At 39.3% G+C, this 26,745-nt stretch overlaps 1 protein-coding gene across 5 annotated transcripts in view; it reads left to right on the top strand.

The window, feature by feature from the left end:
• Nucleotides 1–26,745, top strand: part of FARS2 (phenylalanyl-tRNA synthetase 2, mitochondrial) — a 526,339-nt gene that overhangs the window by 27,231 nt on the left and 472,363 nt on the right. For 2 of the 5 annotated variants that reach the window (XM_044258345.1, XM_044258328.1), the window contains exon 2: nt 24,013–24,099. Coding sequence is in view for 1 of the 5 variants with exons in the window: in XM_044258328.1 (XP_044114263.1) it covers nt 24,013–24,099 (87 nt within the window). In the remaining 4 variants the exon portion in view is untranslated. Of the gene's footprint in view, nt 1–6,335; nt 6,411–24,012; nt 24,100–26,745 lie in introns of those variants that run through there. The other 3 variants (XM_044258352.1, XM_044258359.1, XM_044258336.1) reach the window with 2 other exon arrangements.

Consider the following 26,745-nt stretch of genomic DNA (forward strand, 5'->3'; position numbering starts at 1 on the left):
GGTTTAAATTTAAGTATTAGTACTTTCCAAATGAAGGTAGGATTAAAGAAAGAATTATCAGGATAAACTTTACGATTAATAGATTTAAAGCACCAGATTTAAACTCATGATTAATAGACTGCTGATGTTTTATTTAAATTGTCTTTTTTTATTGAAGTACAGTTGACATACAATATTGTATTAGTTTCAGGTGTGTAGCATAGTGATTCAACATTATATGCATTATGAATTGGTCACAATAAATCTAGCTACCATCTGTCACTGTACAAAGTTGTTACATATTACTAACTGCATTCCCCATGGTGTACATTGTATTCTCGTGCCTTATTTATTTTATAACTGAGAGTTTGTACCTTTTTTTTTTTTTTTGAGTTTGTACCTTTTAATCCCCTACCCCTACTTTGCCTATTCCCCCACCCCCATTCCCTGTGGCAACCACCTCATTGTTCTTGTTGTTTCTATGGGTCTATTTAGTTTTGCTTGTTCTTTTGTTTTCTAGATTCTGTGTGTAAGTGAAGTTGCACGCTAATTTGTCTTTCTTTGTCTGACTGATTTCACTTAGCATAATACCCTCTAGGTTCATCCAATCACAGATGACGAGATTGCATTCTTTTTTATGGCTAATAATTCAGAAACTACATCTTCTTTATCTATCTCTCATCCAGGTATCGAGGGACCTTATCCATTCACTCTTGACAGACACTTGCTTCCATAACTTGATTATTGTAAATAATATTGCAATGAATATAGGGGTGCACATGTCTTTTTGAGTCAGTGTTTTCATTTTCTTTGGGTAAATACCCAGAAGTGGAATTGCTGGATTGTATCGTAGTGCTACTTTTAATTTTTTGAGGTCCTCCATACTGTTTTCCATAGTGGCTGCACCATTTTTCTTTTCCACCAACAGTACATGAGGGATATTTTTCTCCACATTCTCATCAATACTTGTTACTTCTTATCTTTTTGATAATTGCCATCCTGAGAGGTGTGAGGTGATTTTTCACTGTGGTTTTGATTTGCATTTCCCTGATAGTTAGTGATATTAAGGATCTTTTCATGTGTGTTGGCCATCTGTATGTCTCCTTGGAGGAATGTCCAATCAGGCCCTCTGAATTCTTTTTTTTTTTTTCCCCTCAAATTTTTTTTTTCTCAAAAATTTTTTTTCCCTGATACTGAGTTGTATGAGTTTTTCGTAGATTTTAGATACTAATTCCTCATCAGACTATCATTTGCAAGTATCTTCTGTTCAGTAAGTTGCTTTTTCATTTTGTTAATGGTTTCCTTTACTATGCAAAAGCTTTTTAGTGTGATGTAGTCCAGCAATTTATTTTTGTTTGTGTTGTCCTTGATTAAGGAGACATATCCAAAAAGTGCTGATCAGACTGATGTTCAGAAGCTTCCTGCCTATGTTTTCTTCTAGATGTTTTATGGTTCCTGGTCTTACATTGAAGTCCTTAATCCATTTTGAATTTATTTTTTTGTGTAGGGTTTAAGAAAGTAGTCCAGTATAATTCTTTGGCATGTAGCTGTCCTATTTCCCATCACCAATTATTGATGAGATTGTCTTTTCCCTGTTATTGTCTTACCTCCTTTGTCATAGATTAATTAGACCAAATGGGTTTATTTCTGGACTCTGCTCTGCCTGTTTCGGGGCTCGATCCCAGGACCCTGGGATCATGACCGGAGCAAGGCAGAGGCTTAACCACTGAGCCACCCAGGTGCCCTAATTTTATTTTGTTTTAGTGTGGTATATCATTTGCATTTATTGAACCATTTTTGCATCGCTGGAATAAATCCCACTTGATCGTGGTATATGATTCTTTTAATCTATTGTTGAGTTTGGTTTACTAATATTTTTTGAGGATTTTTATGGTAGTGTCCATCAAGGATATTGGTCTGTAATTTTAATTTTTTGTGGTGTCTTTGTCTGGTTTTTGTAGGAGGATAATGATGGCCTGTTCTATAGAATGAGTTTGGGTGTTCCTTCTTCAATTTTTTGTAGTAATTTGAGGATATGTATTAACACTTCTTTAAATGTTGTGATTGAATACTCCTGTAAGGCTATCTTGTCCTGGACTTTTATTTGTTGGAAATGCTTTCGTTAGTGATTTAATTTCATTACTAGTAATTTGTTCAGATTTTCTATTTCTTTTTGATTCGGTCTTGGAAGACTCTATGTTTCAAGTAACTTATTCATTTATTCTGGGTTGTCCTATTTGTTAATGTTTAATTGGTTTTTGTTTTAGTTTTGTTTTTTTAGAGAGAGAGAGAGAGTGTACACACATGCATGAGTACATGAAAAGGGGCAGGCGGGGAGGAGAGAGGGAATCTGAAGCAGTTTCCTTACCCAGCATGGAGCCAAAGCGGGGCTCAATTTCATGACCCTGAGATTATGATCAGTCTGAAATCAGAGTCCAACGCTTAACCAAATGAGCCACTCAGATGCCCCTAACATATAATTGTTTGTAGTAGTTACTTATGATCCTTTGTATTTCTTTGGTACTGGTTGTAACTTCTCTTTCATTTCCTTTTATTATTATTATTTTTTATTTTTAAAGAATTTTTTTAAGGTTTTATTTATTCATTTGATAGAAAGAGAGCATAGGCAGGGGAGTGGCAGGCAGAGGAAGAGGGAGAAGCAGTCTCCCTGCTAAGTAGGGAATCTGAAGGCAGACGCTTAAGTAACTGAGACACCCAGGCACCCCTCTTTCATTTCTGATTGTGTCAATTTGGGCCCTCTTTTTTTTTTTCTTGATGAGTCTGCCAAAGTCTTATCAATTTTATTTTTTCAAATAGCCAGCTTTTAGATTCTGATCTTTTCTATTTTAATTTTTTTAAGTCTCTAGTTCATTTGTTTCTACTCTGATCTCTGTTATTTCCTTCTTTCTACTAACTTTGGGCTTTATTCGTTTTTTTTTTTTTTCCTAGTTTCTTTAAATGTAAAATTAGTCATTTGAGATCTTTGTTTCTTGAGGTGGGCCTGTATTGCTATAAACTTTCGTTTTAGTACTGCTTTTGCTGCATGCCATAGACTTTGGACTATTGTGTTTCCATTTTCATAGGTCTTAAGGTATCATGTTGCCTACCCATCATGTGTTTTTTCCAGTTTTCTTCTTGTAATTGACTTCTAGTTTCATACCATTGTGGTCTGAAAGATCTTGATTTGATTTCAGTTTTATTAAATTTATTGAGTCTCGTTTTGTGCCCTCACATATGATCTATCCTGGAGAATGTTTTATGTGCACTTAAAAAAACCTGTGTATTCCGACTGCTTTTGGATGGAGTACTCTGTGTGTATCTTTTAAGTCCATCTGGTTTAACTGTTGTATAATGCCACTGTTGTTACTTTTCTGACTGGATGATCTATTGATGTAAGTGGGCTATTAGAATCCCCTAATATTATTGTGTTACTGTCAACTTCTCTTTTAATATCTGTAACTTATCTCTTCCTGTCAACTTCTCTCATTATGCGTCATCTATTTAGGTGCCCCTATGTTGAATGCATAGATATTTACAAATATTTTTATCCTTTTATTGTATAGACTCCTTTATTATTATGGAATGCCCATCCTTGTCTCTTATCACAGTTTTTGTTTTAAAGCTTATTTTATGTGATATGTTGCTACCCTAGATTTCTTTTCTTTTCTGTTTTCATGGGATATCTTTGCACTTCCCTTCACTTTGAGTCTGTGTGTGTCTCTGAAGTGAGTCTCTTGTGGGCAGCATATAAGTGGGTCTTGCTTTCTTATCCATTTTGTCACCCTTTGTCTTTTGATTGGAGTACTTAGTCCATTTATATTTTAAACAATTATTTATAGATAAGTATTTATTGCCATTTTGGTGGTCATTTTTTGCTTGTTCTTTTGGTTATTTTGTTCTTTTTCTTTTTTCCCTTTTCACTTGGTGACTTTCCTTAGTGTTCTGTTTTATATTCGTTTCTCATTTTTTGTTTATCTATTATAGATTTGGTTTGTTGTTACCATGGGTTTATATATAACATTCTGCATACATAGCAGTCTATTTTAAGTTGATGGTTACTTAAGTTCAAATGTTTTTCTAACAACACTACATTTTCATATCACCCTAAACGCCATGTTTTACGTTTTTGTCATCATTATATCTTATTTTGAATAGCCCTTGAGTAATTGTTTTAAGTCTAGATCATTTTACTGCTTTTGTCTTTTATTTTCTTAATGGTTCTGTAGGGAGTTGATCTACTACCTTTACTATTTTTTTTTTTAAAGATTTTATTTATTTATTTGACACAGAGAGAGAGTACAAGCAAGCAGAGAAGCAGGCAGAGAGAGAGGAGGGGAAGCAGGCTCCCTGCTGAGCAGAGAGCCCGACTCGGGGCTCAATCCCAGGATCCTGGGACCATGACCCGAACCGAAGGCAGAGGCTCCAACCCACTGAGCCACCCAGGCGCCCCCTTTACTATGTTTTTAACTTTACCAGTGACATTTTTCATTCATAATTTCCTTATTTCTATTTATGGCCTTTATTGGTTTTTAATTTAAAGAAGTCCCCTAAACATTATTTGAAAGATTGGATGGTGTTGATGAACTCCTTTACCTTTTGCTTGTCTGGGAAAATCCTTATCTTTACTTTAATGCTAAGTGTTAACATTGCTCGGTAGAATATTCTCGGTTCTAAGGTTTTTCATTTCAGCACTTTGTATATAGTGTGACACTCCTTTTTGACCTGGAAAGTTTCTGTGAAAAATCAGCTGATAGTCTTATGGGACTTCCCTTATATATAACTAGTAGTTTTTTCTCTCACTGCTTTTAAGATTCTCTTAACTGTTGACACTTTGATTATAGTATGTCTTGGTTTGGGTCTCTTTGAGTTCATCTTGTTTGGGACTCTCTGCACCTCCTGAACTTGAATGTTTGTCCCTTTGCCAGCTAAGGGAAATTTTCAGGCATTATTACTTCAAGTAAGTTTTCTGTCCTTTTCTTTTTCTCTTCTGCGTCTGGGATCCCTGTAATGCAAATGTTAGTATGCTCAGTGTTGTCTGGAGATCCCTTAAACTACTCTCATTTTTCAAAAAATCCTTTTTTCTTTTTGTTTCTCCAATTGGGTGATTCCCACTACCTTGTCTTCCAGATCACTGATCTGTTCATCTGCTTCATCTAATCTGCTCTTTTCTTCCTATGTATTTTGCATTTCAGTGATGGTGTTCTTCAGCTCTGATTGACTCTTTTTTATATTTTTTTCTTATCTCTTTGTTGAAGTTCTTCAACACTTTGTTTTTCCATTCTTCTCCCAAGTTTGGTGACCATCTTTATGATCATTACTTTGAACTTTTTATCTGCTCGATTGCTTATCTCCATTTCATTTCGTTCTTTTTCTGAGTTTTTGTCTTGTTCTTTTGTCGGCAACATGTTCCTCCTGTTCCTCTTTTGCCTGATTCTCTGTTTGTTTCTAGGTATTAGATTAATCAATTATATCTCCTTATCTTGAAGGAGTGCTGTTATACAGAAGGTGACCAGAGGGACCTAGCACCACAAAACCCCTGTGGTCAAGTGAGCCAGGTGCCATAGGAGCCCTGTGTGGGCTACATGCATCCTCCTATTGTGGCTGTGTTGCATCTGGTAAGGACTTCCAGATGTGCAGGGCTTTTGAGGTCTGGCTAGGGTTGCTGTTGCCTGCTGGTGAATGGGTTTGGCTTTCAGCCCATCTGGCACTGAGGCCCATCTGTGTGGTGGCAGATAGAGCAGGTCTCCGGTGGGCTTAACTATAAGACCCAGGTGTGAAAGTTGTTGGCATTGTAGTTTGGGGCTGGCACCTAGGGTGGGGGAGCTTTGGAGAGGCTTCAGTGCCAGTGGACACTATATGTTAGGTATGGTGGGGGCAGGGACCACTTGGAATGGGCTCTGGTGCTGGCTAAGGGTGCCCATGTGGAGTGCTTTGTTGTGGAGCCGCTTGGAAGAGGTTTTAGTTTGGTGGTTGGTTTGGACAGGGCCAATCTTCAGGGAAGCACGGGACCGAGTGAGTGGTGCAAGCACTATAGATGGAGCATGTCAGGAATGGTGCTTGCCAGCAGCAGGCCGGCTAGAGATGGTAGAAAGGTGAGAAAGTCTGCATCTGCCAGCACTTCTGTCCCCAGAAAAGTCACATGAACTAAAGTTAGTCAGTGGATCACCTCCATGTATAACCTAGGAACTGTTCAAACTATTGTGTCTGCGCTGGGACTTGAAGTGAGATTCTATGGGTGCCCTTGAAGAGCACCCTTGTATTACCCTCTGGCTGTCCTGGACAGTTAGTTTTCAAAGCCAAACGTCATTGATGCATGTCTTCCTGGTGCAGGTCCCCCGGCCTTTGGAGCCCAATTTGGAGCTTGGACATCTCATTCCTCACAAAGGGGCTATGTGGTTGTGATATCCCTCCCTCTTCGCGGGTACCACGAGGTGTGTTGGTTCTGACTAAATGGTGTCTCTTCCTCTTCCACCCCTCTCGATGTGGCTTTTTCTTTATATCTTTTTATCCTTATATATGTCCGTTGTATTCTTATATCTGAATATATTAGAATACAATTGTGATCTGTTCTGCTAGTGTTCAGTTTGTTTGCAGAGATGGTTGTTTTATATATTAGAATACAATTTGTGATCTGTTCTGCTAGTGTTCAGTTTGTTTGCAGAGATGGTTGTTTTATATATTAGAATACAATTGTGATCTGTTCTGCTAGTGTTCAGTTTGTTTGCAGAGATGGTTGTTTTATATGTAGTTGTAGATTTTGCTGTGTCCATGGCAGAAGGTGAGCTCAGGATATTTCTACTGCATCACCTTGATCCCACCTTCTAATTTCAGGTCTTGAAATTAGAAATAGAAAGAACCAGCAGTTGTATCATTTACAGTGTAAAATAAGGAAGATGTTTAAAAGTCATGTTTCATGATAAATTCCTAAAAATTGTGATTATGTGTGTTTGTGTGTATAAAAAATTTATCATTTTAATGGTTTAAATACCAGTTCGGGGATATTAGTACTTTTATATTGTTGAGTGAGCATCACAACTATCCATTCTCTAGAACTTTTTCATCTCTCAAACACTATCCCCATTGAACAATTACTCCCCATTTTCCCTTTCCTCTGGCCTCTGATAGCCACTATTCCAACCTCTGTCTATATGAATTTGATGATGGATTTTTAAATTCTTTTCCAAAGTCATTGTTCAAACCAATATATAATACTGATATCAATGTGTCTATGGGGATCACTTCTTTTAAAATGACCTTGACCTAACTAAATGCCTAATTGCCATATATTGGAAATGGTAGACACTTCTCGCTAAGGACCTAAATCCATCCAATTTAGTCACTGCTCCTAGCCATCACTAACCTTACTTGCTTGCCCTGAAAAAGATCATTTTTCTCATTTATAAAAATAATAACTCTGGAAAATTACTTTTAAATGACAAGTGGTAAAATTGACTTTTTTGCATATATGTTGCCGTGTACTTGGTATTCCAAATTTTTTACATTAAGAAAGGCAAAAAGAAGCAGGGATTGGTTATTTAAAATTTTTAATATTTTCTAACTTAGAATAATACCATTGTGAACACTGGGGAACTATGCAGAATAAGCACATCCATACTTAGGGCTTCAGGGTGGCTTTTTAGTCTTTTAATGAGCAATAAGAGTTTGGGGAGTTTGAACGGATGTATTACCTTCACCGAATGACTTGCTCCTTGTTGCTGTGGATATATCACTGTATTCAGAAGACGAAGGAACAAAGCAGGATATCCAGCCCCAAGGAGAGGCTTATCCTTGGCATATGTGCTTAGAAGAAATTAGTGGAATGGTCATATAAGGGCTGTACTAAAAGAAACACACAGTTCTTCTGTCATATCCTCAATGTGAATTAGGGAACATTTCCTGAGGTCAGTGGACACCAAAGGCCACCAACTGTCTTAGCTGGTGCAGGTGGGGAGGAGAGACATACGTGAGATTGGCCATTCTTGGTGGAAGACACCACCAGAATTTAGGTTGATGGGTCGGGAAAACAGCTGTAGTTCTAGTCCTTGTGAGCAGTTTCGTTCAACTGTAGTCCCTGGGAGGGGAGGGGTTTGGGCTTGTGGGGAGTACTGGGATAGGCCAAGTAGAGTCCAGGTCTTTTGAAGCTTGTTGAAGTTGTGCTTTAGAAGGGTAAGTCCAGGCATAGTGCATAAGCTGTATCAGAGAAGGTCATCATTTTAGATGGAAGGTGGTTAAATGTTGTGTAATGATTTTGGAGGAAGGTAATGAGGGTCTCTAAATTATGTTGATTCTGGTAGGGGTGGTTAAGAGGGCCAAAATGGCAGCAGTGCTAGAAGATAGAATTCACAGGCCTTATCAGTGGATTGAATTAAGCAGAGTAGGAAGGTCAAGAGTGATCACAAGGCCCTTAAGTTGTAATGCATATCATACAAAATTCAAAAGTATAGATGCATGTATTAGACAAGTAAGCCTCTCTTTTACAACCTCTTATATACTTTCTTATATATGTGTAAATATACATAAGCTACATTTATATTTGTTTAAAAATGTTAAAAATTACCCTGCACAGTAAGCAATGCCTTGTTTTTATTATTTAACTATGTGTCTTGGAGATATCTTATGTCAATACAGGTAGAACTGCTTTGTTCTTAATTTACTAAGCTAGCCCCCAATTAATAGAAATGTATTTCCTGTCTTTGACTCTGACAAATTGTTTAGTGAAATATCTTTGTTCATGCATTATTTTGCACACATTCCAACAAGTATATCTATAGACTGAAATTACTACAAGTGGGATTGCTGAACGAAAGGATATGTGCGTTTTATACGTTGATGATATTGCCATTGTTTTCCATAGAGTTTTTATCAGCGCTGCTTATTTCTTAGACCCTCATAATAGTATGATAGCAAACAGTATAATCTTTCCCAATTTGTAGATTTAAAAAATCTAATTGTCACTTTGATTTGCATTTCTTTCTGAGTGAGATTAAGCATCTTTTTTTATAATTTTCAGAAACATTTGTAATTCCTTCTTGGGAAATTTTCTGTCACTAGCTGATTCCCATTTCTCTATTCAGGAGTTGGGCTTTCATGGAGCGCTTATAGTGGTTTCTCATAAATAATTCTGGAGTTTTGGTATGTTTATTGGGATGATACTAAGGCAAAAGATACTTATTCCTATTTTTTTAAGAGCTTGTCTTAACTGAAGAGTCCATGTTAAATTTGTCAGATGCCTTTTGAGCATCTGGGGGGCTGATTATATGATTTTTCTCCTTTGGTAGTAGGGTAGATTGGAGGACAGATTTCCTGTTTTGATTTATTCTTGTATCCTGTTCATGTCAGGCACCGACCAATCCTTTTGGCCATGGAATAGTAGTTTAGTGGTGTCTATGTTCTGCTTGTTCATGTAGTATTTGGGATTTTTGCATACAATCCATAGTATCTTATTAATCACTAAAACAGCTTTTCAGAGATCACTGATCAGCTCCTGTGGGTTCAGTTACCCCTCACTCATGAGAGTCATTCATCTTGTTCACCTTAGTGGTGGCATTTCACACCCTTACCAATGTTTTCATCTCATCTCCTTAAAATGCTCTCCTTTCTTAGCTTCTGTGCTACTAGGAGCTAAGCCCTCCACTTCCTGATGAATTCTCCTCAGAGCAGAGTCTGTCTGCCCAGAGCCTCCCTCCTTGACTTTCTTTCAAGCCTGACATCAGCACTAATGTGGACCGACTGGTCACACATCACGTGACATGCTCATCTGCTTGTCCCACCATCACCACATGCTGTGCGTGTCAGAGACTCTTGCCTCACTCTCACCCCAAAACCGCTTCTCCACTTGGTACGTTTGCTTCTGTTCCTTCTGACATCTCCCATTTTCATAATGATCCTGGCTCTGGCATGTACCGAGCACCTGCTGTATGCCAGGCCCTGAGAAGCTGAGTAGCTAGTAGAGAAAATGGGAACAAGGAAGTCAGGCTCCAATGTAGATGTCCTTTTTCTAGAAACGTGATGTAATGGAGAAGAAGACAGTGTTTGAAGAGATGAAGATGTAAAGAAGTCGAGGGAAGCCTGATTTGTTTGGGAGGTGAGGAAGCAGTGAAAGGTGAGAAGCATTGGATGCAAGAAATCAAAGAGGCTAATGGGAGCACTGCCTAGGAGGTAACTGATGGGATCAGCTGCCAGAAGAAGAGAGGGATGGAAGGATCCAGAGAGACTCTGGAAGGAGAAACGTCGGGTACAAAAATATGAGTCCTGGGTTAATGAAAAAGGTGGCATTTTGTTCTTGAAGAGAACAGACATTTTAACTTCTGTGTCTATCTGTATTAGCACAACTCTGCTTTCAGCTACTTTTGGTAGACCACTGAAGGCTGTAGAGGGCATGGAGGACCATCAGGGGCTCATCTTGATATGTCATAGATGCTCACAGTTAATCGTTGAATTTAAGGCTCCATCTGCAAGTACATTTTTTGTTGTCGTTCAGGGAAGACTGCTTTTTTGTTTCCTCTGAGCAGTTTGGTTATCAGGAGTATTGGGGCAGGTAGAGAAGGAATTACTCTCTCCCAATGCCACTCAAAGTATTTAGGCCATGTGAGCATCTCTCTCCTAGCAATAGTAGCTGTGTATGGGGGGCAGTGAGCCACTGTGTACCCTGTGAGCTGCTCCCCCAGCCCTCCTGATGGAGGATGTCCTCCCCCAGCCCTCTGCAGAAGTCCTCACAGTCTCAGAACACTGCTTTTCACCAGCTTTGTCACTCCCGTCGTTTGCCCTGATTGTTAGAAAAGTTTGTATACAGGAAATATGGTTCTTAGATTTTCTTCTCTCCTCTCGGTTCCTGCTCTCGCCCACCTGCCTCAGCCATATCTGTCCCTCCTTTTGCATGATAGTATTTCAAATACTATGGTAGCTAGCCTTGTATCTCTTCTTCTCCAGGGTAATCTTGTCGCTGTTGTTCTTTTTCCGCTAAATACTTGATTTCCAGGGGTGCCTGGGTGGCTCAGTGAGTTAAGCCTCTGCCTTCGGCTCAGGTCATGATCTCAGGGTCCTGGGATCGAGCTCCGCATTGGGCTCTCTGCTCCGCGGGGAGCCTGCTTCCTCCTCTCTCTCTGCCTGCCTCTCTGCCTACTTGTGATCTCTGTCAAATAAATAAATAAAATCTTTAAAAAAAATACTTGATTTCCAGATACTTTATATTCTCCTAGATAACCTGTAATTTCTGTAAGCTTGCATTAGTACATTTTAAAAGAGAACATTGGATAAATTATTGCCAATGAGGGTACACTACTACCTTTTCTTTTGCTTATAAATAGAATTATAATCTGATTTACTGTCTATGTTCACTTATATACAGTGCTTTTCATGAAGGTATTTAGAAGTTGATAGTTCAATTCAGAATGTAAAGTGCTTTTTCTCTACCTATGGTCCTGCCTTCTGTCACTCTGCATATGGAAAATAAGCATATGTGTATGAGTGTATGTATACATATTATATGCATACACACATATAATAGTGTGTACAAAAGTATATAAAAATAGTATATATAATGGGACGCCTGGGTGGCTCAGTTGGTTAAGCGGCTGCCTTCGGCTCAGGTCATGATCCCAGCATCCTGGGATCGAGTCCCACGTTGGGCTTCTTGCTAAACAGGGAGCCTGCTTCTCCCTCTGCCTCTGCTGCCTCTCTGCCTGCCTGTGCTCACTCGCGCGCGCTCTCTCTCTCTGACAAATAAATAAAATCTTAAAAAATATATATAAAAATTAAAAAATAGTATATATAATTATATTTATAGTATATAACATACATAATTATACAGTTCATAAACTATATAATGATGTATAAAGCATATGTGTGTGTGTGTCTATGAGAGAGCGTGAGAGTGAGAGAGAGAAGAGTCTCTACATGTTAAATAATTGCCAGATTAGTTCTGGTGCTGCTTGAGAATCTTTCAGAGTCATAGGCCCCTCTCGGGTCCCTTTGCCCCTGTGAACCCTGAGTAGGGAAAGCTGAATCTTTCCGCTAACGGGTCTTTGAGACCTAACGGGGAAGAAAGGCTGTGCTTGTGGTCTCTGGGTCTGCCTTTGTACCTTGTCTCTGTGGAGAGCTGCTTGGTAAGCTCTGGCAAGGAGGTGTCTTTACATAAAGAACCTGGCAGATTCTGTTTCTGAAATCAGCCTGCCCTGGGCATGATGTAAGCCAACGGATGGGGACATTCAGTTTTCTATTCCTCTGTGCTTTTCCCACCTTCTAGCCATCCTTCCTTGTGACAAAGAATCTTCTAGAGTGGACCTGTACTCTGTCACTGCCGTTTCCTTCTTTGGAGGACTTTTATAGTATGCCACAAATTCTGTGTCAGAAAAAGCTCTGTTTGTATGAATGTTTAGATGGAAACCTTTTGTAGAAAACACATCATTGGTACAGATGGGGAATTCTTCAAGACAAGAAGCTTACCCCAGTCCATGTGCTTCCAGTCCCCTTTCTCAGTAGGGGCTTCATGGCCACACTTTTGGAAATTGTAAATCTGTTTACTCTTCTGAAGGCAGGGGATAGGGAAGAGTAGCAACGTGGCCACAGAGCCCTCCACTTATTAGAATGTGGGACTTCTAATATGTGACCCCATTGTGGGTATCTGTTTCGTTCTCCTATAATATTTTCTTTCTTCCCAGTCTTTTCTTGTTTTGTTTCTTCCACCCACACAGCCTTGTTCTCAGAACCCTTCTTATAATTATCAGGGAGTATCACCACATCCAAGATGTTTTTTCTGCTTGCTCATTGGCAATGTCATCGTTTTGACTGGGTGACAAACATTTTCTCCTCCGAGTTTTGCTTTTCCATCTGTGCTGAGCCCAGTGATTGTCATATCTTGTCCAACCATCTGTCCTGAGATTTTGCTATCTTCTTTTGATGTTTCTAGTCAATAGTTTGGAGCCATTTCTTATGGTACCTTATTGTTGGCTTATTGAGGGCCAGGTTGACCTTCTGTATTGTGCTCCGAACTCTTCTCACCAATTACATTTGCCGGCAGTACAGAATTTGATGACAGCCATTCTAAGACACAGCATGACCTGTGGTTTTGAATATATGTAGCCTGATTCTCCCATTTGTGATGTCAGTGGGGGGCACTGTTGCAGGTGCTGGCCATCGGTAGGCATGGGGGTCGGGTAGACAAAAGTCCTTGCTTTGGTACAACTTACGTTCTCCTCCATGGAGTTTAAGAACATACTCTTAAAAGAGAGAGGAAGAAAAATTTCACTCTATTGGCTTTTAATACACAAGTGAGAGAAAATAGCACTGGTTAGTCTGTGCCATTGCTTGACTGCCTCTGATTTTAAGCAACACGCTGTTGTTGGGTCTGTTTGCTTTTACATCAAAATGGTACTAATTTTAGGCAAGTTCTAAGACCAATATATGGTTAAAATTCTTTGAGCTACTTGTAGGAAGCATTCAGATGATTTCAGGGTTATTGTTACTACAGATGTAAATAAACCTCTGGTATGTATATCTGTTCCCTTCCACAGTAAATAAAACTGAGTAAAGTTGTACAGTTTTACTTATATCTATATATGGTGTCCAAGTGTAATAATAGTGCTTGTTTCCCCCTACGTTATAATAAATAACTTTTACTGATAGATATAGGCATTGTACTAACATTTAAACATGGAAGGAGAAATTCTGACAGTATATGTAACATATAGCCTAAAATATGTAACTGATAGTTACAGGAAAGTCATCATTGTTAAGTCCCATGGAGGTAGCAAAAGTGCCAAAGTCATTCAATCTAGAGGTTGAAGTCCTAAGATGGTTAACTCTCAATATTAATATTGGAGAGTATATTTACCCCATTTGTGACATTTCTTCACAATTGACATGCACTTAGAGCTGGAGAATTTTGATGCTTCATTCATTTAAACAGCAATAAGGTTATTCTTAAAAATGTAAGAAAATTTGGGGGCTTGGCTGGCTCAGTGGGTTAAGCCTCTGCCTTCAGCTCAGGTCATGATCTTAGGGGCCTGGGATCGAGCCTGGCATCAGGCTATCTTCTCAGCAGGGAGCCTGCTTCGCCCCCCACCCTCTGTCTACTTGTGATTTCTCTGTCAAATAAATAAATAAAATCTTTTTTTTTAAAGTAAGAAAATAAATTTATTTTTAAAATTTAGTTTTAAAAAAAGTAAGAAAATAAATAAATTTATGTATTTATTTTTTAAGATTTTGTTTCTTTGTCAGAGAGAGAGAGATCACAACAGGGGGAGTAGCAGGCAGAGAGAGAAGCAGGGTCCTGGCTGAGCAAGGAGCCCAGTGCGGGGCTCAGTCCCAGACCCTGGGATCATGACCTGAGTTGAAGGCAGCTACCTAACCGACTGAAGCACCCAGGTTCCCCAAGAAAATTTAAATAAAATATTTTGATGAAACATATGACATATTATACAAACCAAATTCCAGATTTGAGTCAAAGGAGAAGGGATTATGTTTGAATTTTAATCCTTTGAAGTTTGAGTATTCCATAATTTCTGCCAATGCCTTAAAGACTGGAAATGATTGGGGCGCCTAGGTGGCTCAGTGGGTTAAAGCATCTGCCTTCAGCTCAGGTCATGATCCCAGGGTCCTGGGATCGAGCCCCATATCAGGCTCTCTGATCAGCAGAGAGCCTGTTTCCTCGTCTCTCTCTCTGCCTGCCTCTCTGCCTACTTGTGATCTCTGTCTGTCAAATAAATAAATAAAATCTTAAAAAAAAAAAATGACTGGGAATGATTGACTGCTTGTGTAGTTACCAAACCAGGCATGGATTTGAACATTAGGGAAAATCCAAAATGGACAAAATGCTATCCCTTCATGCTTGGGTCCTTTTTAGTAGCTAGTCAGAAATTCTGAAGTTTTTAAGATCATTATTAAACACAGTTGATTCTTATGGAAAGAACCTTGATGTCCATCAACAGATGAATGGATAAAGAAGATGTGGTATGTATATACAATGGAATACTATGTCCATCAAATGGAAATGAAATCTTGCCATTTGTGACAGCATGGATGGAACTAGGGGGTGTTATGCTTAGTGAAATATGTCTGTCGGTTTTAAGACAACTATCATATGATCTCCCTGATATGAGGAAGTGGAGATGCAACATGGGGAGTTTGGGGGATAGGAAAGAATAAATGAAACAAGATGGGATCGGGAGGGAGACAAACCATAGGAGACTCTTAATCTCACAAAACAAACTCAGGTGGCTGGGGGGAGGGGGGTAGGGAGAAGGTGGTAGGGTTATGGACATTGGTGAGGGTATGTGCTATGGTGAATGCTGTGAAGTATGTAAATCTGGCGATTCACAGACCTGTACCCCTGGGGCTAATAATACATTGTATGTTTATAAAAAATAAAAAATTAATAAAAAAAAGCAAAAAAAAACCCACAGTTGATGCTTGAACAACATGGATTTGAAGAGCACGTATAATCCATTTATGCATACATTTCTTATAGTATTTTAAATGTATTTTTTCTATCTTATGATTTTCTTAACATTTTTTCTTTAGCTTTATTATAAGACTACAGTATATATAACATACACAATATGTGCTAATCAGCTGTTATCGGTAAGGCTTCCAATCAGTAATAGACTATTAGTAAAGTTTTGGGGAAGTCAAAAATTATATGTGGACTTTTGACTATGGGGGGGCAATCCCCTAACCCCAGTGTTGTTCAAGGGTCAACTATAATGGTATTCTTTTCTTAAATTTTTAATTTTTAAAAAAGTTTTATTGACATATAATTTATGTTTTGTGAGATTAAGAGTCTCTTATGGTTTGTCTTATGGTTTGTCTCCCTCCCGATCCCATCTTGTTTCATTTATTCTTTTCCTACCCCCCAAGCCCCCAACGTTGCCTCTCAACTTCTTCATATCAGGGCGATCATATGATAATTATCTTTCTCTGATTGACTTATTTCACTCAGCATCATACCCTCTAGTTCCATCCACATCATCGCAAATGGCAAGATTTCTTTTCTTTTGATGGCTGCATAGTATTCCATTGTATATGCATATACCAGTTCTTCTTCTTCTTCTTTTTTTTTTTAAAGATTTATTTATTTATTTATTTGACAGAGATCACAAGCAGGCTGAGAGGCAGGCAGAGAGGAAGGGAAGCAGGCTCCCCGCTGAGCAGAGAGCCCGACGCGGAGTTCGATCCCAGGACCCCGGGATCCCGACCTGAGCTGAAGGCAGAGGATTTAACCCAGTGAGCCACCCAGGCGCCCCTATACCAGTTCTTCTTTATTCATTCATCTGTTGATGTACATCTAGGTTCTTTGCATAGTTTGGCTATTGTGGACATTACTGCTATAAACATTCGAGTGCACGTGCCCCTTTGGGTCACTACATTTGTATCTTTAGAGTAAATACCTAGTAGTGCAATTGCTGGGTCGTAGGGTAGCTCTAATTTCAATGTTTTGAGGAGCATCCATGCTGTTTTCCAGAGTGGTTGCACCAGTTTGCTTTCCCACCAAAAGTGTAGGAAGGTTCCCCTTTCTCCGCATCCTTGCCTGCATCTGTCATTTCCTGACTTGTTAATTTTAGCCATTCTGACTGGTGTGAGGTGGTATCTCACTGTGGTTTTGATTTGTATTTCCCTGATGCCGAGTGATGTAGAGCACTTTTTCATGTGTCTGTTGGCCATTGCAGAAATGTCTGTTTGCAGAAATGTCTGTTCATGTCCTCTGCCCATTTCTTGATTGGATTATTTGTTCTTTGGGTGTTGAGTTTGATAAGTTCTTTATAGATTTTGGATCCTAGCCCTGTATCTGATATGTCATTTGCAAATATCTTCTCCCATTCTGTCAGTTGTCTTTTGGTTTTGTTGACTGTTTCCTTTGCCGAGCGAAAGCTTTGGATCTTGATGAAGTCCCAGTAGTTCATTTTTACCTTTGCTTCCCTTGCCTTTGGCGATGTTCCTAGGAAGAAGTTGCTGTGGCAGAGGTCAAAGAGGTTGCTGCCTGTGTTCTCCTCAAGGATTTCGATGGATTCCTCTCTCACATTTAGGTCCTTCATCCATTTTGAGTCTATTTTCGTGTGTGGTATAAGGAAATGGTCCCGTTTCATTTTTCTGCATGTGGCTTTCCAATTTTCCCAACACCATTTGTTGAAGAGACTGTCTTCTTGCCATTGGACATTCTTTCCTGCTTTGTCGAAGATTAGTTGATGATAGAGTTGAGCGTCTATATCTGGGCTATATCTGATGCCCATTAGCTGGTAAACTCTTTTCCATCCCCTCACTTTAAATCTGGAGGTGTCTTTGGGTTTAAAATGAGTTTCTTGTAGGCAAATATAGATGGGTTTTGTTTTTTTATCCATTCTGATACCCTGTGTCTTTTGATTGGGGCATTTAGTCTGTTTATGTTTGGGGTAACTATTGAAAGATATGAATTTAGTTCCATTTTATTGCCTATAAGGTGACTTACTGTATATTGTCTCTGTTCCTTTCTGGTCTCTACTTTTAGGCTCTCTCTTTGCTTAGAGTACCCATTTTCAGTATTTCCTGGAGGGATGGTTTGGTGTTTACAAATTCTTTTAGTATTTTTTTTTTTTTTTTTGGTCCTGGAAGCTTTTTATCTCTCCTTCTATTTTTAATGATAGCCTAGTTGGATATAATATTCTTGGCTGCATATTTTTCTAATTTAATGCTCTTAATATATCATGCCAGTTATTTCTAGCCTGCCAGGTTTCTGTGGATAAGCTATTGCCAATCTAATATTTTTACCATTGTATGTTACAGACTTGTTGTCCTGGGCTGCTTTCAGGACTTTCTCTTTCTCACTAAGACTTTTAAGTTTTATGATTAGATGACGAGTGTGCAACTGTTTTTATTGATTTTGAGGTGGATTCTTTGTGCCTCCTGGTTTTTGATACTTGATTCCTTTGCCATATTACGGAAATTCTCTAGTATCACTCGCTCTAATATACCTTCTGCCCTCTCTCTTTCTTCTTCTGGAATCCCAACTATTCTAATATTATTTTGTCTTATGGTATTACTTATCTCTCAAATTGTTTCATCGTGGTCCATTAGTTGTTTTTCTCTCTTTTGCTCAGCTTCTTTATTCTCTGTCATTTGGTCTTCTATATCTCGAATTCTCTCTCTCCCTCATATATGCTAAGCAGTAAGAGCCTCCATTTTTGACTGTACCTCATTAATAGCTTTTTAAAATTTCAGCTTGGTTAGATTTTAGTTCTTTTATTTCTCCAGGAAGGGTTTTTATTTCTCCAGATAGGGTTTCTCTCATACCTTCCATGCCTTTTCTAAGCCCAGCTAACACCTTGAGAATTGTCATTCTGAGCTCTAGATCTGACATATTGCCAATGTCCATATTGATTAGGTCCCTAGCCTTCAGAAATGCCTCTGGTTCTTTTTTTTTTTGTGGTGAGTTTTCTGTCTTGTCATTTTATCCAGATAAGAATATATATATGTATGAGAGACTGAAGTACTAAAAGGGTGGCAAAGACCCCAGAAAAGTGTATGCTTATCAAATCAGAAGTGATCCCAAATCGGGAGGAGAAGAAAATGGGTAAAAAGAAATAAAAAAAAATTAAAATATATAAATAAAAAATATATATTAGGTTGGCGAATAGAACAGAGCCACCCACTTGATTTTGGGTGTATTTTGGTCCTTTAGAAGAAACTACCTCCCAAAATTTTAAAGAAAGAAAAACATATATATACAAAAATAAGGGTAAATACTATGAAGGGATGGAATATGAGTGCAAAGAAGAAAATTTAAAAGAAATCTAAAAACGGGATTGATAAAATAAGTTGGTTGGAAAAAGTAAGAAGAAAGTGGAGAGAATTTGCTCTGGCTGGAGACTAGAACAAAGCCCTGTGCTAGATTCATGTTATATTTTGATCTATTAGATGAAATTGTATCCCAAAATTTTTTAGAACAAGAACTCTGTATGCATACAAATAATAAAGTTAGATACATGAAGGATAAAACATGACTATAATAATGAATGTTTAAAAAGATTTTTTTGTAAGAAAGGTATTGTTAAGATAAACTACTTAAAAAACATTAAAAGAGAAAAGAAGGAAAGTTAGAAAAACTCGAATAAGAAAAAAATAAAATTAAAAAAATTTAATTAACTTTGCAAGACTAAGGAATCATGGAGAGCAAGCCATGAATTCCATGCTTTGCTTTCCCTTCCTCTTGAATTCCACTGTTTTCCCTGATCAGTGAGCTTGGTGTTGGCTGGATGTTCTTGCTGATCTTCTGGAGGAAGGGCCTGTTGTACTGATTCTCAAATGTCTTTGCCGGAGGCAGAATTGCACTGTCCTTGCCAGGGGCCGGGCTAAATAGTCTGCTTGGGTCCGCTCCTGGGAGTTTTTGTTCCATGAACCCTTTCCGTAGAGCTCTGGAGGATGGGAATGAAAATGGTGGCCTCCTACCCTCCTCCTGGAGGACCCGAGAGCTCAGGGCTCAACTCCTCAGTGTACCTTTAGAGAAAATTGGTCACTCACTCCTGTCTCCCTGGTCTCCAGCTGTGCCCTGAGCTCACCTGGCCTGTGACTGAGTGTTTCTGTCTCTGGCACACTGTGTCATTTGGAGTCTCCAAACCCAGCCGATTCTTGCCCACAGCTCTTCTGGCAGAGGAAGGTGGGTGTTCTTGAATCTGCCACTTATGGGGTCCCTGCTCAAATAGCAGTGGTCCGAATGTGCCACGGATCACAGTTTAAGGTAACCCTAAGCTGAGAGCTCAGTCATAGGCTCTGTCTTTATAGTTAGCTTCTCCGCTTTGATACCTGTGAGCTCTGCTACACTCAAGACACCCTGAATGCTTCTGTGACCCCACAGGACCTGAGACCACACTGTCCCCATGAGGGCTTCACCCCCACTTAGCCTCTGGAGCGATGTCCCTCAAAGGAACAGACTTCTAAGTCTTCGGATTTTGCGGTCTCCTGCTCCACTGGTTGCCCAGAACCAGCCCCACCCTCCGCGGTCTATCTTCCTGTTGCTTTGGATTCGCTTCTCTGTATGTCCTATGTTTCAGAATGTGGTTGATCTACTGTTTCTAGAATTGCTGCTCTTTTTTTCTTTGATGGCCTGTTGGGTTTGTTGGTGTTCGGAATGGTTTGAACGCTATCTAGCTGAACTCCTGCGGCCTCATGTCATCTCAGTCTGCTACTCGTCTGCCATCTTGACTCTCTCTGAGGACTTTGGATTTTTTTTTTTTTTTGATAAGTTTTAAGTAGAAGAGTGACCTTATATGACTTGTACTTTAGATCATTTTGACAGGAGCCTGGAGAGCTAGTCAGAGCTACATGTATTGATGGGAGGTAGAGCACTGCACTTGTAAGGGATGATGAAGGCCTGAAATAGCAGTAGTGGAGGATATGGGGGAGGGGGAGACACAAATCCTGGAGATTTAGAGTTTAGACACAGTAGGGTCTCACAGTTGTTTTTATAGCAGGAATAAAGGGGAAGGATTAAAGGATGCCTTCCAGTTTTCTGGATTGAGTAATTAGGTAGTGGTTGGTAGTATTCCCCCATATAGAAATGCACAAGCCAGTATTAGATTTTGGATGTATTGAGTTTAAGGTGCCTGGGCAATACCCAGGTGAAATCCCACATGTGTGAACTGGAGCTCATGAGGGAGACTGGCGGTGGAATGCAGACAGACCTTGGCATAATTGAAGTCCGTGATATTCAAAAATAGATGGAACCAAGGAAGGAAAGAAGAAGAAAATAGGGCCAACGATGGGGTTGGTGACCGATAAAGGATGATTGGAGGATGTGGGTCCTTGTAGGAGACTGAGGAGGAGTGTTCAAAGAGGTGGGAGGAAGGTTAGGAGAAGGGGGAGAAATTGAGGGAAGGCACACACTTTGGAAGAGGATATGACCAATAGTGCCAAATGCTACAGATTCTTCAAGTAAGATAAGCACTGAAAAGTGGCCATTGGATTGAGTGTACGGCGGAGCGTTGGTGACGCTACTGAAGATAGTTCCAACGGACCAAGAACCTGGAGTTCATTGGGTTGAGAAAATGAAGATGAGGCAGGTTCAATATTTAAGCCCCAGTGCCTTCTTGAGAAATAAAGAGATAAGAGAAGGGCAGAGGAGACTGTAGCCAAAAAAAAGTTGTGGGTACTTTCTGCCTGGAAGAAATTTGACCATTTTCCTATGTTGAAATGAATACAACGTAATGCTTTGGCCTAGGTGAGAAGAAAGCTCCTTTTGAAGTAGAATACAAGTGAGAAAGATGGATGCCAATGAAGTGAAGATTAAGTGTATGCTAGCAAGGGAGGAGGTGAGAACTGGTCATTCTGTACCTCCCTATAAAGAAAGATATGTTATTTATTTATTTATTTTTCCAATTTATTTATTTTCAGAAAAACAGTATTCATTATTTTTTCACCACACCCAGTATGTTATTTAAAACTAAGAGTGAGCCATGTGATTTTTATGGTGAAGAAACTAGTTTTACTGCATAGAAACTTGGGTGATTTATAAGTCTTTAAGCCCCAGTGGAGGAAAAGTTATTACTTAATAATATCATGCACATTCACTTTTATTTAAAGAATCCTGCTAGAAGACAAATTGGAAAGTCCATGTGTTTTTTTTTTTTTTTTTTTTTTTTTTTTGTCTACCAGAGGGTTGACTCAAATTATATTCCTGTCATTGGCATTTTGGAGCTTGAGGACAATAGAATTGTTACAACATGAATTTTTAGAGCCCATTTTGACCACAGTGAAGTGACTGTGGAGACTGAAGGTCAAGAGTATGATTGATTGGGTGATTACAATTCTTTTTAAAACAAATTAGAGGTGGCAGGTTTGCCACGGGCAAAAAGTACTGCAAGGAAATGAATCTCATCAGCATTTAAAACTTCTTGGATCATCAAAAAAGAGTATAATGTTCAAAATATAGACACCCCCCGCCAGAGGAATGACTTGCATTAGGAATTCCTGTGTGTGATATTTTACAATGTAGTGTCTAGCCTTATTTTTCTATTAAATCATATGCAGGCACTGAATTGGCTATACTTTTTTATTTTTACTTTAGGGACTTGTACTCTAAATGTTGAATACACTTATCCCTTCAATTTATTTATTTCCTGTATGTGTCTTTATATTTGGGGTCTTCTGGATTATTGGATTTGTGATTAGTTGTGTGTGTTTGGGATTCCTGGTTTAGAAGGAGGCAGGAAGGAAGCAAGGACCAGTGTTAGGAAGGGAAGTCCAGAGGAGGGGATGAAAAATGGAGAAAGAGATGTGTGGGTGTCTTTTGTCTTGGAGTAGGGTGAGATGGTGGTTTTGGAGAACTAATTTTTCTCAGGAAACAAACATGTGTCAGACACCAAGCTGTGCATTTTCATGTATATTACATGTTCACAGTAATCCTAGCAAGGTAGATATTGAAATTATTTGTAGTTTCAAAGAAAAAAAATGAAAGAAGTTAAGAAGATTTAGGAAAAGAAGTTTTTTTAAAAAAGATTATATTTGTTTATTTATTAGAGAGAGAGAGAAAAAGAGAGAACACACGCAAGTGGGTAAGGCAGAGGGAGAGACTGTCAAGGAGGCTGTCCTGAGCATGGAGCCCAACGCAGGGCTTAATCTCATGACCCTGAGATCATGACCTGAGCCAAAACCAAGAGTTGCTTGCTCAACTGACTGAGCCACCCAGGTGCCCCTAGAAAAGAAGTGTTTTCTTTCTTTCTTTCTTTCTTTTTTTGTTTTAAAGAAAAGTCCTTTTAAAAGTAGAGGAAAAATAGTGATGATGATGACGACGATGGTGGTTGAACATTGCTTCAGTGGTTTTGTTCTGATATTTTGGGGAGAGAATGTAGCCTTTGGCTGAGTCACAAAGGTTAATGTTGGCTGTTAAGCTGGTTATATGAGAGCTAGTTGGACTCTCTACTTTTGTGTATGCTTGGAAATTTTCATACTTACAGATTTTTTAAAATGATAAAAAGAAGTAAAAATAGTCTTGTTTGTGATAAAATGTGAAAGAATATTTACAAATAGCAGGGAGAATTTCCTTTTTCCTTCTGTCAGATGTACACAGTATTATTAGCCTATAAGCCCAGAGGCAAAATTCCTAACAAACCAGTTAGGAAATGAAGACAATAAAATTATATTTTTTAAAACATGGTCATCTCTGTTTTATGTGTGAAGACTGCAGAAATTAGATGGATTCTTTATTGGATTGCAGTGGAAGTTTTGTCCCAAGGAAGGAACATTTATTCTAGAAGGAAGGCCTGAGCTGGAACTGTCTCATTGAGGAAGGTATACAGCTCCAAGGGGGAGGATTGGAATCTCGTCAGTGAGCATCTGTTTCTGTAGAACACAGTAATGGGGACTGGAGGGAGCTACAAAGGCAGGAAAATAAAATAGTAGCTAATATTTACGGAGGGCTTACTCTGTGCTGGGCACTCTCTAAACACTACATATATTTCATCCTTACTACATCTCTAGAAGGTAGGGACTATTCTTTCTTATTTATTTTTATTTTTTTTTATTGTGGCAAAATGTACGAGACATAAAAATGACTATCTTAACCATTTTTTAAGTGTACAGGTCAATGGCATTAAGTGCATTTCCCATTGTTGTGTAATCCATCACCACCATCCTTCTCAGAAATTTTTCATCTTCCCAGACTGAGACTCAGCACCCATTAAACCCTAACTCCCTGTTCCTACTCCCACTCTGTCCCAAGTCCCTCACAACCACCCTTCTCCTTTTGGTCTCTATCATTTCGACTGTTCTAGGGATCGCATGTAAGTGGAATCAGACAGCGCGTGTCATTTTGTGACTGGCTTAATTCGCTCAGTGTAATGTAATCAAGGTTCTTCCATGTGTAACGTGTGTCAGAAGTTCCCAACTTATTAAGGCCGAACTAGATTCCATTGTATGAACGTACCACATTTTGTCCAACTGGCTATTGTAAATATGCTGCTACAAACATGGTTGTGAAATATGTTTGAGATCTTGCCTTCAGTTCTTTTGAGTATAGACTCCAAAGTAAATTGCTGGCTCATATGGTAATTCTGTGTTTAATATTTGTAGGAACTGCCGTACTGTCTTCTACAGCAGCTTTACCACTTTACATTTCTGTCAGCAGTGCACCAGGGTTCCAGTTTCTCCAGACAGGAGGTAGGTACTATTCTTGTTTTAGTATTAAGAGAGAGGTTAAATGGGCCCACACAGCTAACATGTACAGCCTGAATCTGATCCATATAGTCTGACTCAGAACCTCTGATATCCGGGAAAGATGAGGCCCTGAAAAGATTAAACCTGATTAAGGGCACTTTACCTAAAGTAGTATTGGAGTCTGGGTTCAGACCCAGGCAGCTTGCCTTCAGAGTTCATATTGTTAAACACTCTTAGGTTTAGTGGTTGTTTTTTCTTTCTTTCTTTTTTTTTTTCTTTTTGATAAAAACGTTCTTTAAAAAAATTCAACGTTTTGTAGAAAGATACTAATTTTTGAATACTTCTATATGGTTTTCCCTGCCATTCTAAATTTATGCCTTCAACTGTTCTGTTGTTTAAAATATTATCCTAGGAAATGTGTGCAGTATGTTCGATTTTCTCTTTATTCAGATTTCTTGGGTAAAATTTGCCTTTAAATGTTTTGAATAAGCATGAATTGACTCTGGTAGAATTTTTTACACATCCTCACTCTACCTACTCTGCCAGAAGTTTTCTGTCAAATAAAACCAAGCAAAATGATCTCAAGCTGAATTTAAATTGGGGGAAACATGGAGGGTATCAATGGTAAACATCGAGGACGTTTTAAAAATTCGGGTGGAGTGAGTTTTCCGTCTCTGTCAACAGAGGATCAATAGCTAGGAAATGTACTTATGTTTTTAATCCCTTATGTTTTAAATGTGTGTTGTGTTAAGAGGGTATTCATTCTTCCTGAGAGAGTAGTTACCAGGGGGCTTTGTGGCATTCTAACAGTGCCCTTCCTCTGTGCGGCGGGCTCAGCTTGGCCTCTGTGTGGGCTCATGTCCCAGCCTGTCTCCAGAGCCTCTTGTACCACTGCCAGGGAGGCACCCTGTGAAAATACAGACCCAGGGGCCTCTTGGACCCTGCTCATCCAGGCAGACCCCCTGGGTGGGCAACTCCTATACTGCCCTTTAAGCCTGGGGGTGTAGGGGGGCACTGGGTGTGCATGGCCTCAAGCGCCTCCCCAGCTGGGTGCGGGTTTTAAACAAAGACTCCTGTCCCATTGTATCAGGGGCCCACAATCAGCTGAAATGACCTTTATGATCTGGAAGATATTTGTAGAATAATCTCATTCAGTACTCTGTACTCCACCTAGGGAGCTTGAAAACGTAATGATGCCCGAGGCCTGCCTCCAAAGATGCTGATGTAACTGGTCTAGTGGGTGCCCTGGCCATTGGGATTTGTAAAAAACTACATAGATAATTCTAAAGTATGGTGATGGTATAAGATTGTTGCTCTAATTTCTCTTGACTGCCTGGTTCTTTGGGGTCTAATTAAGATTTTTACCACTGCAGGTTGGGTGGCTCAGTTGGTTGGGTGACTGCCTTTGGCTCAGGTCATGATCCTGGAGTCCCAGGATCAAGTCCTGCATCGGGCTCCCTGCTCAGCAGGGAGTCTGCTTCTCCCTCTGACCCTCCCCCTTCTCAGATAAGTAAATGAAATCTTAAAAAAAAAAAAGAAAAAGATTTTTACCACCACAGAAGATACAGGAGGTCTTTTCTCTGGTTTTCCCTATGAGTGGGGATTGTTGGAATATATTTCTCAAATCCAAAGGAATCTCTTATATTTCGTTTATCTGTGGTTGAAAATTATTTCCGTATCTTTAAGGAATATGTCTTCATATTCACACAATGCTGGTTGCTGCAGAGGACACATTGTACTTACCTTGCAGAATCTTAAGTTTAGGAATATAGAGGAAAGACAGCTGTTTGTTCTCCAGGATTTCAATGCTAGCTCCAGGTCACGGAGTTCTGATTTTAAAGTGAAGACTGCAGTGACGTTGGAGCTGACATTTCTGCAGTTCTGGAAGGCTTCTCATTTAGACCATCACTGCCTATAGCGCCTTTCCTTCTGTGATTTAAACCCTCAGCCATATCACTACTTTGGGAAATTTGACTGTATCTTTTTTTTTTTAAATAATATTTTTTTATTTCGTTTCAGCGTAACAGTATTTATTGTTTTTGCACCACACCCAGTGCTCCATGCAATCTGTGCCCTCTCTAATACCCACTACCTGGTTCCCCCAACCTCCCACCCCCCGCCCCTTCAAACCCCTCAGATTGTTTTTCAGAGTCCATAGTCTCTCATGGTTCACCTCCCCTTCCAATTTCCCTCAACTCCCTTCTCCTCTCTAACTCCCCATGTCCTCCATGCTATTTGTTATGCTCCACAAATAAGTGAAACCATGTGATAATTGACTCTCTTTGCTTGACTTATTTCACTCAGCATAATCTCTTCCAGTCCCGTCCATGTTGCTACAAAAGTTGGGTACTCACCCTTTCTGATGGAGGCATAATACTCCATAGTGTATATGCACCACATCTTCCTTATCCATTCATCCGTTGAAGGGCATCTTGGTTCTTTCCACAGTTTGGCGACTGGCCATTGCTGCTATAAACATTGGGGTACAGATGGCCCTTCTTTTCACTTCATCTGTATCTTTGGGGTAAATACCCAGTACTGCAATGGCAGGGTCCTAGGGAAGCTCTATTTTTAATTTCTTGAGTAATCTCCACACTGTTCTCCAAAGTGGCTGCACCAACTTGCATTAAGCAACCTAGGTGAAATGGA

The sequence above is a fragment of the Neovison vison genome, chromosome 1, assembly GCF_020171115.1.
Source record: "Neovison vison isolate M4711 chromosome 1, ASM_NN_V1, whole genome shotgun sequence".
NCBI classification, from domain to species: domain Eukaryota; kingdom Metazoa; phylum Chordata; class Mammalia; order Carnivora; family Mustelidae; genus Neogale; species Neogale vison.